This window comes from Acipenser ruthenus, chromosome 6 (genome assembly GCF_902713425.1).
Source record: "Acipenser ruthenus chromosome 6, fAciRut3.2 maternal haplotype, whole genome shotgun sequence".
NCBI classification, from domain to species: domain Eukaryota; kingdom Metazoa; phylum Chordata; class Actinopteri; order Acipenseriformes; family Acipenseridae; genus Acipenser; species Acipenser ruthenus.
The window spans coordinates 19,168,555-19,184,173 of NC_081194.1; the positions used below are offsets into that span (position 1 = coordinate 19,168,555).

General features: G+C 37.9%; 1 protein-coding gene across 1 annotated transcript in view; it reads left to right on the forward strand.

Annotated features, from left to right (window-relative positions):
- mthfd1l (methylenetetrahydrofolate dehydrogenase (NADP+ dependent) 1 like) overlaps positions 1 to 15,619 on the forward strand; it is a 93,131-nt gene that overhangs the window by 18,655 nt on the left and 58,857 nt on the right. The window contains exons 15-19 of the mRNA XM_034017271.3: positions 461 to 535; positions 2,630 to 2,732; positions 3,248 to 3,324; positions 5,077 to 5,217; positions 11,610 to 11,678. Of these exons, the coding sequence (XP_033873162.3) occupies positions 461 to 535; positions 2,630 to 2,732; positions 3,248 to 3,324; positions 5,077 to 5,217; positions 11,610 to 11,678 (465 nt within the window). The remainder of the gene's footprint in view (positions 1 to 460; positions 536 to 2,629; positions 2,733 to 3,247; positions 3,325 to 5,076; positions 5,218 to 11,609; positions 11,679 to 15,619) is intronic.

Genomic DNA, 15,619 nt, shown 5'->3' on the forward strand with positions numbered 1-15,619 from the left:
GGACAGTGTGTGTTCGTCTTCGCCCTCCCGAGTCAGCGCAGGGGTGGTAGCGGTGAGCTGAGCATAATAAAATAATTGGCCATTCCAAATTGGGAGAAAATAATAAAAACAATTGGCAACGACTAAATTTAAAAAAATAAATAAATAAAAAGCATGTCGAAGGAATACGTACTCAAGCATTGCAAAAACACATATACATCGTTTTAAATAATAAAGTGCACTATTTGTACTTTTATTTTTTTTACAGCATCTAACTTATTTTCATATAAGATTTCATACAAAACGGACACCTCATGAGCGAAATAAACACAGCACATAATGTATTTGTATAATGTTTAATACAAATGATGTGTTAACTAAATATGAAAAAATAACTTCCCCATATGCCAATTTATCACTGTTTATCATTTTTATGCCTACGTAAGAGAGTTACTATACCTGCTCTTGTTTTTTTCTATAGGCCTTGTATAATCGCCTTGTACCTTCAGTTAATGGAGTGAGAAAATTTGCTTCAATTCAGCTGGCCAGGTTACATGTAAGCCCTTAACCTTATTATCATTTAAATGTTGTTAAAGATTTTGCTGAAAGAATGGGCCAGAATCAAAAGCTCCTGTAGCGTCGTAGGTGCTGCAAACACTGAGATTATCTCTGGTGTTCCTCTATTGAATAGATATGCTCAGGTCACTTGACAAGGTGCTTTTAGGTCTATTTTAATGATCTTAATAACACCACCATTAAACTTAACCCTGCTCTAACATGGCCATCTTTGTATAGTTTTTCATTGTCTGTATTTTTATCAATCTCGTAGATCAGAACTGGCAAGATCAACAAATGCATTAAATAGCATTTTAACCAAGTATCAACTTCTTTATAAAGCTACTGTGTTTACAATAAACACCAAGGCAACTGCTTAAGGTGCATTATTCATGTATGTTTGGAATTATAGAAACACTGTAGATCACAACTAGGTGACCTCAGTGAGTTAGTTAAGAATCATTTTTTATATTCAAATTTTGTCGCATGAAAAGATGTGCTGGGGAAAATGCTACCAACGTACAAAATCTGAACTGAAAATAAAATATTTTTGTCTATAGTCGAGTGGATTTCAGTAAACTTCATAACCTTTTGCTGTGAATGCAGCACGTCCATTCTGTGAGATGAACGTCCGTGATCTAAAGATAGCTGGTGATAGATTTAAACAGAATTATTTTAGAATTCAGATTGAGTTGAAAAGTCAATTGTTACCACTGATCTAAGGTATTAATAAGAATGGATGAAGTGTGGTGGAGCCATGATGGCCCAGGGGAGCCATTAATAATATCCACCTAATAGCTTTTACTACTGTAACAACTACTGTAAGATAAGGAAATTCTATTTGGAATGCCTTTCCTGTGTTTAGCCTCAATGTCAAGTTTGATAGTGTATCTCTAGCTACAGAAAACCCTGATGGAAACTTTTAATCATTTCTGGCTCCTTAAAACTATGGGGGGGGGGCTCAGTCATCTGCCATAGTGCTTCCTTCCTTCAAGCCTTTATTCTTTCCTTCCTAACAGGACAACACTGCCTAGATATGTGAAGAAACCACTTTCCCAAAAATGACAAGTTACTTTTGGTATACCTGTCCAGCAGTTCTGATCACTTTAAAATCCCCTTTCCCAGGACTGTACATGGTCAGAATGTAATAGTATTTTAGCTGCACTATGCATGAAGGGTGTTCCGAAAAAAAAAAAACCCCAAAAATGGCATTCTTGTGAAAGACTTGATGATTCCCTAGCCTGCTGAGGTGCCAAGCACACGGCCAGGAATGAAAATACTAAGAGAAGACAGTGGTTATTTGCATTGTGGTGACACTGAGATCGACTTACTTGCCTGAGTAGAGTTTACTTTTTTCTAATCTTGTGCCAGATGGCGGTCATGCTGCTCAGTTAGTGGTGATTTGTGGGGATATGAACGCGTGCCAAGATGAACAGTCATCTTGCACTATTTAACATTAACTTTATTGTTATAATGTCTCTTACCCTGCATAGCTTTTTAAATTTGATTTAGCGGTATGTACTCTACAGACTAATGCATGGAGTTGATTTGTGAATTCTGCACACCATCATGAGTGGGAGCTGATTTAATCATTTAGGCCTGATAAACATGTAAACGGTTTGTTACGGTGTTTGGCAGGTGTGATAAAGTAATTGTTTAAAGAGAAAATAAAGGCTGGCATGTTTTGAAGTGTTAGGAATTTAAACTTGCCAGAACCTTGTTCACTTGACATGTGGTCCATTAAAACAATGTTTTTACCACTTCTTGGTTATTTTTATAGCTAGGCAGTAAAAACCCACAGTATGTTTTTAGTAGACGATATTTGATTTGTGCTACACAGTGCTTGGAATTTATGTTCTTATTACTTGAATTCCTTTGGAACAATTTTCAGTTTTTTATGAAACATGGTACATTTAGTACTGGAATTACTGATGCATTTGAAAATTCCATACTAGTCTTCAGTATGGTAAACCTCTGATGTTTACAATAGCTTATACCTGCAATACTGCGCTACATGTTGCTCTAGAAAATGTGTAGTTTATAACTTAATATTAAAAAAAGTATTAACTGGCTTATTATGATTTTCTTTTTTAAGAGATTGGGAATAAACAAGAGCGACCCAAGCACACTGACGGCAGAGGAGATTACCTCATTTGTACGCCTCGACATTGACCCAGCAACAATTACATGGCAAAGAGGTACACAAATTTGCTTGCTGCTTTGCAGTTAAATCTATCCTTGTGGATCAGTCTCCCGAATAAAAAATAGGGTAACACATGTTGGTATGGCGTATAAATGGATGGTGAGACCAAATGTTTGTTGGAGGTATAGGAGTGTTGCATCATAAGTTCAATTGGATAAATTTTCCACAAATCAAAGCATCCATCTGTGTAATAATAGTGGAGATAAAACCCTGTGTCATTTCTATAGGAATTGTCTAAACCTCTTATAAAGTACTCTTTACCTCTGGAAGTGATCTTAATATCTGTCAGCCTTATTTTTGTGATTTTTTGTTTTGGTAATGGCACTTTATCTTGTGCTTCCACTGTGCATGGTCCTGAAGTGTGCTTTTGAGAGGTTCCGCATACAGAGATTGGTAACCAGAGTTGTAAGACCCCTCCCAACAGAATAGAATCCGCTGATTAACTGTATATGCAGTATATTGTTACCTTATTGTTACCTTATACCTATTTTTCCTTTCTTTTTTCTTTAGTTTTAGATACAAATGACAGATTCTTACGGAAAATAACAGTTGGTCAAGCAAACACAGAGAAAGGATTCATCCGACAGGTACTGTTTTTGTCTTTTTTTTAAATGTTTCATTTTTCCATGCCTGAATTTATTGTATTAATGGCTGTGTTTCACATACTGTTGAATTGTGTTTATATTGTAGTTTATCTGCCTTATTAAATTATGCAAATACAATACAGCATATTTATCAGTCTGTTCAAAAGCACTTGTCATTGATACATTAATGTTACCACACCACTATGCAGGTTTTTCAGGTGTCTGTGTTTTTATTGACGTTGTGAACCTAAAAGGTTGTTTGACCAGATTTAGGTGAAGGAACTTCTCACCCAAAAAATTGTTTTGCTCAACAGATCAATTCCAGGCAAGCGCCCGGGGCCCCCGACGCCAGAGTGGGGCCCAGACATACAGAAAATAGTACATTGTAAATGTACTATTTCTCTGCTAGCTATCCTACACAAGCAGTCTTTAGGGCTATAAACGTTTAGTTTTTACTAAACTAAACTGTATGTGTGCAGTACAGTGAAACTTTTCAGATCCCCCCCTAATTTCTTTTCTCTTTTCCTTCCTGCATCCTGTTCCCTTAGTCCTGCCTCTTCTCACTCGCTATTGGTTTCCATCCTCCCCAGGTCTTTGTAAAGCCAAAAGCTATTGGCTGATCTCGACATACAGTTATACACATTCGCCAATTAAATACATTCTATAATTAGCACATTTACTTTCCAACAATCAAGGCTGTCATTTGACAAGCATTTTCTTGAGCCTCATTATCATAACATCTATTATTATAATAACGCCTATTATAATTATACGATTTTAAACCATCAAAAATGAAACCTGTCGAATCTCTGGAACCTCCAAATAAAAAGAAACACAAATCTGGATGTCAAAAGTGGAAGGAAAAGACTACAAAAAAAGCAGATCTAAAAAAAAACTGCAATAAGCACACTGTCAAATTTTCTATGTAAATTTAAAAATGGTTATTTCTGCAAAGTGTTAATTGTGTACTTAAGTAGGCTACAGTAAAAAAGAAAATGTGCTAAAATCATTTAGCTTTAATTAAAAATAATCTTTTACTATTTTCACACTGTACAGTAAAGTGCAAAATGCAGCAGGATGATTTACTGTGTGTTACTGGTAGGCGAAAGTAAAAAGAAAGTGTGCCATTATTATTTTAAATTGGGCAACTCCTGTCTCCAGACATGTCCGGTTTAGTGAGGGACTACTGATTTTATGAAAACCTTTTTTTGATAGAAAAATATTTTTAATTTGGGGTTGACGGTGGAGCTGGGGGGTGGGGTGCCCACTGGAGGTCTATTTCCCAGGGCCCACAAAAACCTGGTGGTGCGTGCACATTAAGAACTTTGAAACAGCAATTCATTTCCCAGTATCGATTTTTGATAATGTACAATGAAGTCTGATAGAGGTAACACAAATAAACACCACACCTGTGTAGGAAAGTAATATCCTGCAATTAAAAACGTTTGAACTGTGACATGTTTTCATAAAAATAAGAATGTTGCTAAGCGAACATTGGCATTTGTTCTCAAACACTCCTTCAATAAAGTACTTCTATATGAGGGTATATGTTTCTATCAATATGTAATATTTAACATTCTTCTAGTGTTTTAATGGTAGTTCTTCTCAGTCCAGCATTTAGTTACTTATTCCTAATGACACATGACGTTTTAAGACTGAGAGGTCTTTGTACAAATCTTAATAAAAAAAGGCTATCGGAGGTTTTTTTTTTTTTTCTATGCATTGTCTTTATAGCTGTGTTTTTTTGTTTTTCAGACGCAGTTCGACATTGCAGTTGCCAGTGAGATCATGGCGATCCTAGCGCTGACTGATGGCTTGGCTGACATGAAAGATAGGCTGGGCAAGATGGTTGTTGCCAGTGACAAAAAAGGACATCCAGTGACAGCAGAAGACTTGGTATGTTCACAAGATCCGTATCATGTACAAAGTGTAACCATTCCCAAATGGGTGTTTATTAGCGTATTATGAGGACAGGACACAATGTTGGAGGCAGTCTGAACAGTTTTTTGCCTGTTATGGGGCTAAGTCCCATGGGCAAGCCCTATCTAAACAGAGGCTATCAAAATGTATAACAGACACAGTCAGGACTGCCTATGAGCTAGCTAACTTGCCCCCCTCCAGAAAAGCTCACTGCCCATTCCATCAGGGGCATGGCAACTTCTTTGGGCTATGTTCTGGGGTGCATGTGTCAATGACATTTGCAATGCAGCGGTTTCGGCTACTCCCCATACCTTTACAAGATTCTATCAAATGAGTGCTATGGAGCCCCAAAACCCTGGCTTTGGAACTGGAGTGTTGAGGGCAACTTCAGCGTCAACCCTTACTCTCAATTTTTAGCCCTAGCTATTTGTTACTGGGGTTCTGAATGGCCGTTCTGCTGTATTGCCTTGCGACGGCTTTGGTACACTCACCCATTCGGTAATGGTTACATTTCGGACTTGATAGGGAACGTTGGGTTATTATCATAACCAATGTTGCCTGAAATAGAAATGTAACCATTAACCTTCAAGGTCGCTGCGTCCATTATTGCAGCATGTTTGAAGGAAAAATCATGCTGGTACCAGGGTTATGATAATAACCCAACATTTTCATGATTTGAGAGAGTTGGTATACAGCACTGGAATCCTGCATCAAAAACATGGACTTGCTTTATATTAACTAAAATAGTTGTTTTAAAACTCTTGTTTTTACAGGATATGATGGTTTGTAATATATCTGGAATACAATTTCTACATTTCTTTTTGGTAGTTAATCTTTAACAACAATGTGATTTAACCATTTTGAGAAGGTTTTGGGTCTCATCTACCAGAATTGTGTTTAATTTAAAACATAGCTCGGGTGAGTGTTTAGAACAATGGAGAGTGGAGATATGGAGAAAGATAGCTTAATGCTTTTTCTAATTTTACTCAATGAAAACATTACAACATTAATTTAACCTGACATGCTGCTTTTGTTACAAGTGGTCACGGCTTTCAGAATATGTTATTCTGATGTAGTTGGTAATGTGTTTAGAGTGAAGTCTATAGCTATGTAAACTGATCTAATTACCGGGAAATCCAACTGATTCAGCCACAGAACTATCGGTTTTTGACCACCATAATTTTTGAGAATGCACAATAAAATAAAAAAGGTCTAACAAGGTTAAAAAAGTTAAATAAATGTAAAAGAATTATAATATTGATCTAAGCCATGAAACCACTGGCCCATTTTCCAGTTGAGCCAGTCCAAAATGGACAACATGCAAAGTTGTATTCAATCAATGGAAAATGGTTTCTATTGTAAAGACTGAATATTCTTGGCACATGCTCATGAATTGGTGATGAATTCCATCACTGGTTGGAAAAATATTGTTCAGACCTGTTCTGCTTATGTGGAAGAGTGCCTATTGTAGTGAGTCAATGACACTTTTGAAGGTAAAGAAACAATATCATTGTAATTCAGATACTGTATAGATTATTAAATCGGTAGGTAAAAACTGCATCTAATTTGTATTTCAATCCATTCCTTGCCCCCAGTTAGCATTGTAAACTTTGAGTTTAAGATACATTAACACTGTGTTGCTGCCTGCATTAAAAGATAAACAGCAACTAACTTTGGAACAGAAACTACAAGCTGTTACAGATTTTGACACCCAAATCATTCTTTTGGGAATTTAGCAGGCATCGGGATTTGAAAAACAGCAAGACTTTGCATTATATCAACAATTTATCATCTATATAGGCAGGAAAAATTGTGATTATTATTTTCTTTCCTGCTTACGGCTTTTCTATATCCCTGTTAATGTTATGCTTTTAACAATTACTTTTATCATAGCTGGATTTTGTGTGCAATATCACTATATCACTGACAAACAACATGAGTTTATCTATGTTTTTTTACAGTAAGTGACACACACTCCCCGGCAGGGTGCGATTTGATGTATGCTGCATCATTTTACACAAACTGACTTCAAAAAAATATCTGTCTTAGCACTTCAGACCGTAAGATCAGTAACACATTGTATTAACGTGATTTAAAAAAAAAAAAAAGAAAAGGAATGGAGTTTGGTTTCACTGGAGCCGGATCATAAAGTTTGGCTGTATAAAGTGGATCAGGCTCGGATTCCACTCATCCGTCATTGTCATCCAACAGTAGTGCTGTACGCACCGTAACAAGGCAAATTAACCAATGCGAATCAACTACATCAATGCCATTCATTTGCTGTATTTCAAACTGTTATTTTTTATTATCCTCGGAAGTGCATACTATACTAAAGAAAATATAAATGAAGACCGGACACTAAAAATCCACAGTAGCTTTTTTTAAACAGCCCCAGAGCCAAAGACTGGAACTTTTACCCGCTGAGTCACCTGCTGAGCAGAGTTGAAAAAAGACCAAGATTAACTACAATTAACTGCAGATGAAGCTGTTAAAATATGTATGTTGTATTATGTGACATTTATTTTTGTTGCACTCTGTGCAGTTATCAATGAGGTTATGTGCAACAAAAGTACTTGTCATGAGTGCGTTTTAACATTATTTTAGTTGCTGTAACGTAGGTAGTTTTTGTTATTGCCTTTTGATACCGTACATACATGCCAACAGTCCCTATATGGTCGGGACAGTCCAGATTTCCTAGCAAATGTCCCGCTTTCCGATGCATAGGAAGAAAGTCACGATATTTACCCATAGAAAAAAAAGTAGTTGGTGAAAACCAAACGTTGTGCTTGTGCTCTTTGTGCAGCTGACACATCTGCTGATCACTAACTTATACAAAGGTCTTTTTACTGTCATGATGGTCGTGTGGTGTTGAGCTGGGGGGTCTATTATTGATAATATATATGATCAGCGTCCCGCTGAACAGTTTCCAAATGTTGGCAAGTATGACCGTATCCATAAACAATAACTGCATTTATCCTGCATGATGGCAGATTTGGCAAATGTGTGTGTGTAGCAAAGCACCCGTTATGTAATTGTTGTTTTGTTTGACAACACCACCTTGGGAATTTCGCCCAAATAAATAGTTTTTGTTAATTTATAATGTGTAAGACCAGGTTCCCCAATTTGCAGACCCCTTTCAATTAAATAAAAGTAAGCAGAGACATGAGTAAAGTTTTAAAATATATTAATAATTTATTGTAAAAACAAAACTCTCTAGAATTAAAAATACATCGAGATTAAAGGCAAAATAATATTGGAAGTTATGCACAGATTTTACGCAAGTGCAGTACAAGAATTCGGCTTCCACTAGGAAGCCACCAGAACCCACACCAGCCTGGATTCAAGGAGATGTAAAATGGTAATATTTTAGTTTCAAGTGACGCAAGAGAATATACAAATTATAACAGTTTAGTCTCAAGTGCCACAAGGCGGACAGGGGTTAGCAGTGCTATTTCAATTGGAATAAAGTGAAACCAAATAAAGGTGAAATAATAAATCAATCCAAATCAAACAAAACCAGAGTGATTAACAGTGAATAAATAAATAAAAAGAAAACCCAGCCACCAGTTCAAGAAGAGACACAAACTAAAAGAGCCAAATTAAATATATTACATTACCCCTTCATCGTATTTACTAATACCGAAAGAAAACAAAAATTGATAAAATAAACTAAGTAAAAGAAACAGCAACTGACAATTGCGTCTGCAAGAACAAAAATGACAATAGCAATTAATTAACTCACCCTACAGTTACAGCTAAACATTAACTAAAATATTGTAGAAATTACCTCGGGCAGGGCTTGGCTTACCCTACCAGTACCTGTATACATCAAAATAAGTTGAACATTACCTCGATGAGCAGCAATATTGGCAGCGTCCTGCACACTTCAGTAAGTGGTTATAACAGTGATTTTACAAACAGTTTAAAATAAAATAAAACAAATAACACTGGAACACAGGTAAGACTTGCTTCAAACAGTAGTTAGCAACCCTGGCTTGCGACAAAAATGAATGCTTTCCACTGAGCAAGCCGAGACGCTAGCTTATATGCACGAAGAGTGGTAATGAGCACAATCGCGAAACGAGTCCCACCTGTTACATGTGATTCCTAAAGTTCATTCGGTATAATAAATAAATAACTTCGTGATTCTCTTATCTGTTTAAATTGTGCACTACAGATGTAACAAGGCTTGCCATAATATTTTGTTATGTGTCTATTTTATTCCCCCCAATGGAAATTTGACAAATTGCACCCTGCTCCCCTGTACATACTGTGGTCATTATGCAAAGCTCCTAATACGCAGTCTCTGTTACTAAAGTCCCACGAATAATTATTTTTTGATAGATTTGCAGTACACTGTTTATTATTTTATATATAGGGAATTTAAAACTATTTAGAACTTTACTCAGTAGAGCCACTTCAGTATAAATAAGGTACTGATAAGGAATACAGTAGTTCTCATTTTAAAGTCTTATTTATGTACGGCCCTTTTTAAGGAACAACTTTTTAAGAATGTTGATTCAGACAAATGCAGACTTGGATGTGACTCTGCCACATCAGTGCGGTGTATGGTAATAGCATTTGCATTGCATCCTGCGCTTGTGTCAGTTTGTCCCACAGTTTTGATGAAGTTGTGCCATTTGATTGAGTGTGCTAAAATGGCAAATGTTTTATTAAAAGATTACCTTTTTCTAGAGAAGTTGTTAAAGCAAAACACAGAACATTACATTCTGTCCTAATAAATACATTGTACTACATGTGCCTTAGAAAGAGATTGCATATTTAATGTATTGCTACTCCTATTAAGTGTGGATTTTCTCTTGTCGTGTTTTTTGTTGTTTCTTGTTTTCATTGGTAGTTTCATGAAATACAATACCTTCCATATTCTGTAGTTCTAATTAAAGTCCCTGTTTTGCATTTAAGCCCAGTTATAGGTTGTTTTTTTTTCATTCCTGTTTGTGTTAAATAACTTTTTTTTTTTTTTGCTAATATGCCTCCAGGTTTATTTATGCACTTTTTAGCCTGATTGTAGAACTTTTGAGTCCAGTCTGGGTTTCACATGACAATTATTTGTATTTCATTGAAATTACGCAGCACTGTATGAGGAGTCAATATAACTGAGCACTTGCAATTTAGGAGCAGTGATATTTAATTGATGTATTCGGTGTACACTGCATTTATTTTCTTTTTCCTTCTTTAGAGTACAAGTGCTCATGTTGGACAGGACCAGTCATTGGCTTGGTTTACAAATAAAATTGGGATGAATGTTGTTTTAATGTGTGTTTGCTGACACGCTTTCAAAACATCATATCAAGAAACCGTTTGATATGCAGACTTCATATTTGCTGTGTTTATATAAACTGGTGACCTTAATCTACTGCTTCATATGGCTTTCATGTTGCAGTCATGTGACCTTTGCCATACATAGTCCTACACATTCCGCTAATCCACTTTAGAGAGTTGTGATTCTGTGGCATTTCTGAAGTATATACAGTACAGGGATGAAAATAAGTCCTAGCATTGCACTCTCATCCGTTCCAGGTTTTACTATGTGCTTGATTAGCCAAATTGTATAGGTAACCAGCTCAGGTATGTGTTATTAAACTCATGGTAAAACCTTGAGTGGATCAAAATCAGTTTATTCAGGGCCAAAATGATAGGCAATGCAGTACATGGCAATGGCATCTGTTTTTAGTATCATAGCTGCAACAGCGATAGAGGCTTACATCTTGAAGTTAATTTCCTTAAGCTTTATGTACCGCTGTTATTTTATATAAAAAATCAGCTCATCGAGGATATCTATCTTGTTATTGCTTCAGATTAAGACCTTACAATGCAAACATTGCATGAAACTTTTTCCTCAGACCTGAGAGTTTTAATAAGTATACCATTGTCATTCGTGTGAAAACAGAAAACAATAATACATGTCTGGAAGGTATTTAGAGTGGGATACTTATCCCTAATTAAGATTCTTCACTGTTCGAGTGGAAAACCACAGAGACCGCTGGAAGCCATACAGCTCTTTAACTTGATGGTGGTTCCACAATGTGGATGGCACAGGAGCCTTAAGTGAAACCACAGTTTACTCAAGTTTTTATTTTATTATTATTTTTAGATTTCATTTAGTGAAGCTCTTACACAATACAATTCCTATTTGTCCATGTAATAGTTTCTGTAACTACTGTACCTCCAAGTGACAGAAGTGACAACACAAATGAAGTAATTTAGGTATAGCTGAGTGTTTAAATTTTCACTTGAAAGAGTTTGTTTTTTTCCCTAAATGGATTTTACAAATTTTGAGTGATTTGCAGAAAACACTGACCTGGCCATTCCTTGCTTAGATTTACTTTGCCTGTTCTCTCTTGCAGGGTGTGACTGGAGCTTTAGCTGTTCTGATGAAAGATGCCATTAAACCAACACTGATGCAGACTCTAGAGGTGAGTTTCATTGTACAGGACTGACATTAAATCACTTGGGGTATATCCCCTTATAAAAATTTAACACTGTACATTTGCATGGGTTTTGCAATTTCTCTATGCTTTTCCCATATATATTATGCATTTACCATAGTTTGCCTTGTTTTCAATATGCTTTACCATACCCCCTCTGGGCTTTACAATGCTTACCTATGCTTTATAACACTTAGCTATGCTTTTAATATGGGAAACTTTTATAAGGGTCCGAATGCTGTTACTCATCTAGCTGACGTAGAATACTGAATTTTGGAACTGACACAGAACAAGCCATGGGGAACACAATACCACACAAAAAAAATCTCTTATCACACGGTTAATTAACTGTGTGTGTTGACATGATGAGTAAACTAAGGCATCAAATACACACCTTTATAGCTTACCAAAACCCCTGGGGAATGAAATTGAATTTAGAATGTGTGTTAATGTGTTGCCACATATGTGGAGAGAGTTATGTGGCCCATCATCTTAACTATACATGGCTCTTTCAGAATGAACTTTTTCAAAGAAGGGAGGCTGAACTGGAAATGCAAGCCCCATAATATAACATGCAATACGATTCAAGCGGAGTGCTCTCCCTAGTGGTCACAAATGAAATGCAGGTGATATTTAAAAATGTAAGAATGATCATATGTGCCTATTAGTCAGGGACCCCCAGTGTTTCAAAGTTTCAATATACTGAGCTGCCTTTAAAGGAACTTTAAGAGAGAACTATATTTGTTACAAAATAAATAAAAACTAAAAAAGATGTTGGGTAAATCCCAGAAGAAAAAGTCTATTCCGCTTCAGCTGCTGAGTGCTGCGCTGAAGTATTTAGTGTGGTTCTCTCTGGTGTTGTTATTTCATTGCAGTTGACTCAGTAGATTATACGACTATCTCACGCTATTCTGTTTTTGATCAGCTGTGTTTCATGCTAGGGAATTGAAGTGGTCCTGCTGGTACTTGTTTCTTGTTAATCAGATTTGCAGTGTTTTATTTAGGTCATTACGTGCGTCCACCATCAATGATCGTTGCAGACGTTGTGAAAACATTTAAACTAACCGCACATGATAGATATAAAAGATCTGCCAAGGTTTATTGTAATGATATCTGGAGAATATATACCGATTTTAAATCAAATTTAGATTTTCAGGCTTTAGAATAATTTCCTGTCTACAAGTTTAGATAACTAAGTATGAATGATGATCTTGGCTGTTATAAATTGCTGAGCAGGGCATCCCAGGGTGAGGATTGTATTGGCCTGGTGCAGGTTGAGGGGTTAAAATCTACAAGCACCTCACTGCGCTACAGCTCCCCCTACTTACCAGTCGCAGGGCTCTAGATATATGTAATATTCCCCCACAGTTCACATTTCAGTTAGTGTTTTGCATGATTGATAAGGAGCAGTTTGTGCTTTTGTGAACCACACACAGTACACCAGAATCAGGGTTCTATTTATAATTCAAGTCTATACAGAATACATTTTGTAAGTGCTGTCTATGCAGGTACATTGAATCTGGCCTCCAAAGGAATAACTTGGCCACTGACAGCTTGGACAGTTGACATAATAGCAAAGGGCTTCCTGTGGCTACTTCCTTCTAACCTTTCTATCCATAAACAGTGTAAACGGAGCCATCTGTTTTTTTTTCATTGATCCGAAATTCATTGATGGCAGTCTTTGTACCACTGAAGGCAAACTGTCACGTTGTGTTTTGTATCATGTGTTTCCTGAGGGGTATACAGCTGTAAATACTGTTCTTTATTATTACTCACTGGGGATATAGAGAAGGTGGCAATATGTATGTCAAAACTATAGTACAATACTATGTATAAGAGGTGTTATTTCTCATGGTTTGCTTGCTCCCAAACTGCACAAGATTGCTTATAGTTCAAGTTCTTGTTACTGTAGTGTCAGATTCTATATCAAGAAAATCCAATTATTATGAAACTTGAAAAGGACATTTTTACCTCAAGTTATGTGTGGCAGTCTTATATTTTTACAGGTGCATAAAGTGGATGGAGGTCATGGTGATCTACTTTTTTCATGTTACTTATACAGTAGCTAATTTTGGATTTACAGCTGTAGCAATGGGGGATGCATCTCACTGGAACCTATTCTGTTATCTATTTCCATCCTGGTATACTCGCCATTTCATTTGATTTTTTGTTTAACATTTCTTTTTGTGGTACTCCCTTTTGAATATATATTTTTTGCATTCCAGTTATCAAACATTTGTATTCTCAAACATTTCCTGTCTTTGTTCCGTACTGGTGGTGCAGAGCCCCTCTTTGCGAGTCCGTGGGAATTTTCCATTGTATAGGCTGCTTGTTCCCTGTGGTGCAAGGGAAGGGGCAGGCACTGTTATTACAGATGGAGCCCAGGGCATGACATGCAGGAGCCTGAGTGAGTGCCAGTCTTGCTCTATGCAGCCGGTTTATCCAAGTGAAAACAACATGTTAAAAACGATAAGCGTGTTACATTGATTTACTCAAAAGTAAAAGCATACAGTAACCGTCTGATTTGATAATTAAAAAAAACAAATACGGGCTCCCGAGTGGCGCATCCAGTAAAAGCACTCGCTAGAGTGCAGGATGCGCTCTATAGCCTGAACGTCGCGAGTTCGAGTCCAGGCTATTCCACAGCCGACCATGGTCGGGAGCTCCCTGGGGGCGGCGCTCAATTGGCCGAGCGTCGCCCGGGGGGAGGGAGGGTTAGGTCGGCCAGGGTGTCCTCGGCTCACCGCGCACCAGCGACCCCTGTAGTCTGGCCGGGCGCCTGCGGGCTTGCCTGTAAGCTGCCCAGAGCTGCGTTGTTCTCCGACGCTGTAGCTCTGAGGCGGCTGCACGGTGAGTCTGCAGAGTGTAAAGAAGCGGGCGGCTGACGGCACACGCTTTGGAGGACAGCGTGTGTTCATCTTCTGCTGTATGCACCGACACTGCTGTCCGGACACTGTCCATATTGTGCACATACACTAATTTGTGTGTGTATGTTGTGCACACTGACACTATATTGTGTGTACTGACAGTGTCTGCTCTGTGCACTGACTATTTTCTAAGTGCATTGACACTGTCACGCTGTGCACGGATTTTGTGCACATACTCATTTTTGTGTATGTTGTGACACTGTCTGCTCTGTGCACTGACATTGTCTATTGCACACTACACTATTCTAAGTGCATTGACACTGCCCATTCTATGTACGGACACTAATTTTTGTGTGCGCCAATATGTGTGAGCACTGACACTGTCACTGACTTTTGCGTACTGATGCAGTTTATTGAGTACAATAACACTGTTTACTGTGTGTACTGACACTGTCCGTTTTGTCTACACGGACACTGTATACTGTGTGTACTGATACTGCCTACTCTGTGTATTGGCATCATCGACTGTGTGCACTACTGCTGTACTGACACTGCTTACTGTTACTACTGTCTGCACTACTACATAGTGCAGAGTCTGTTTCTACCGTGCCTGGGTTTCATGCATGTGTTTCTTGCAAGGCCAAGTTGCCTGTAGAAGACTAACTTGTTAAGTGCATTGTCTGTCTGGGTCCTGAGCTCGCTCAGGAGGCTCTGATTGATCGCACTTTGTGTGATTTTTGTGCCCACTTCACCAAGCGTATTGCTGGACTGTCATTCCAGGAAACGCCCCCTCACGTCCGCTCGGCATCGCCATGCTCAGTAAGTGAGGCTGGACCCTCCCCCCCGTGGATCTGTGTCAAGGGAGGGTGAGCGTCACAGTGGAAGGAGTCCAGTCGAGAAGCCATGCTCCTCGCCTTCCTCCTCATCTTCCTCCCCCAGTTCTCCCCGCCTTCTCCCCCTCCAAAATCGAGGAAGAAGAAAGCTTGCCGTTTACGTTCGGCAGATAGGGAGCAGATAGATAAGATCTGGAAGGTCCTGTCACACCAGCAGTTTGCTGCCAGA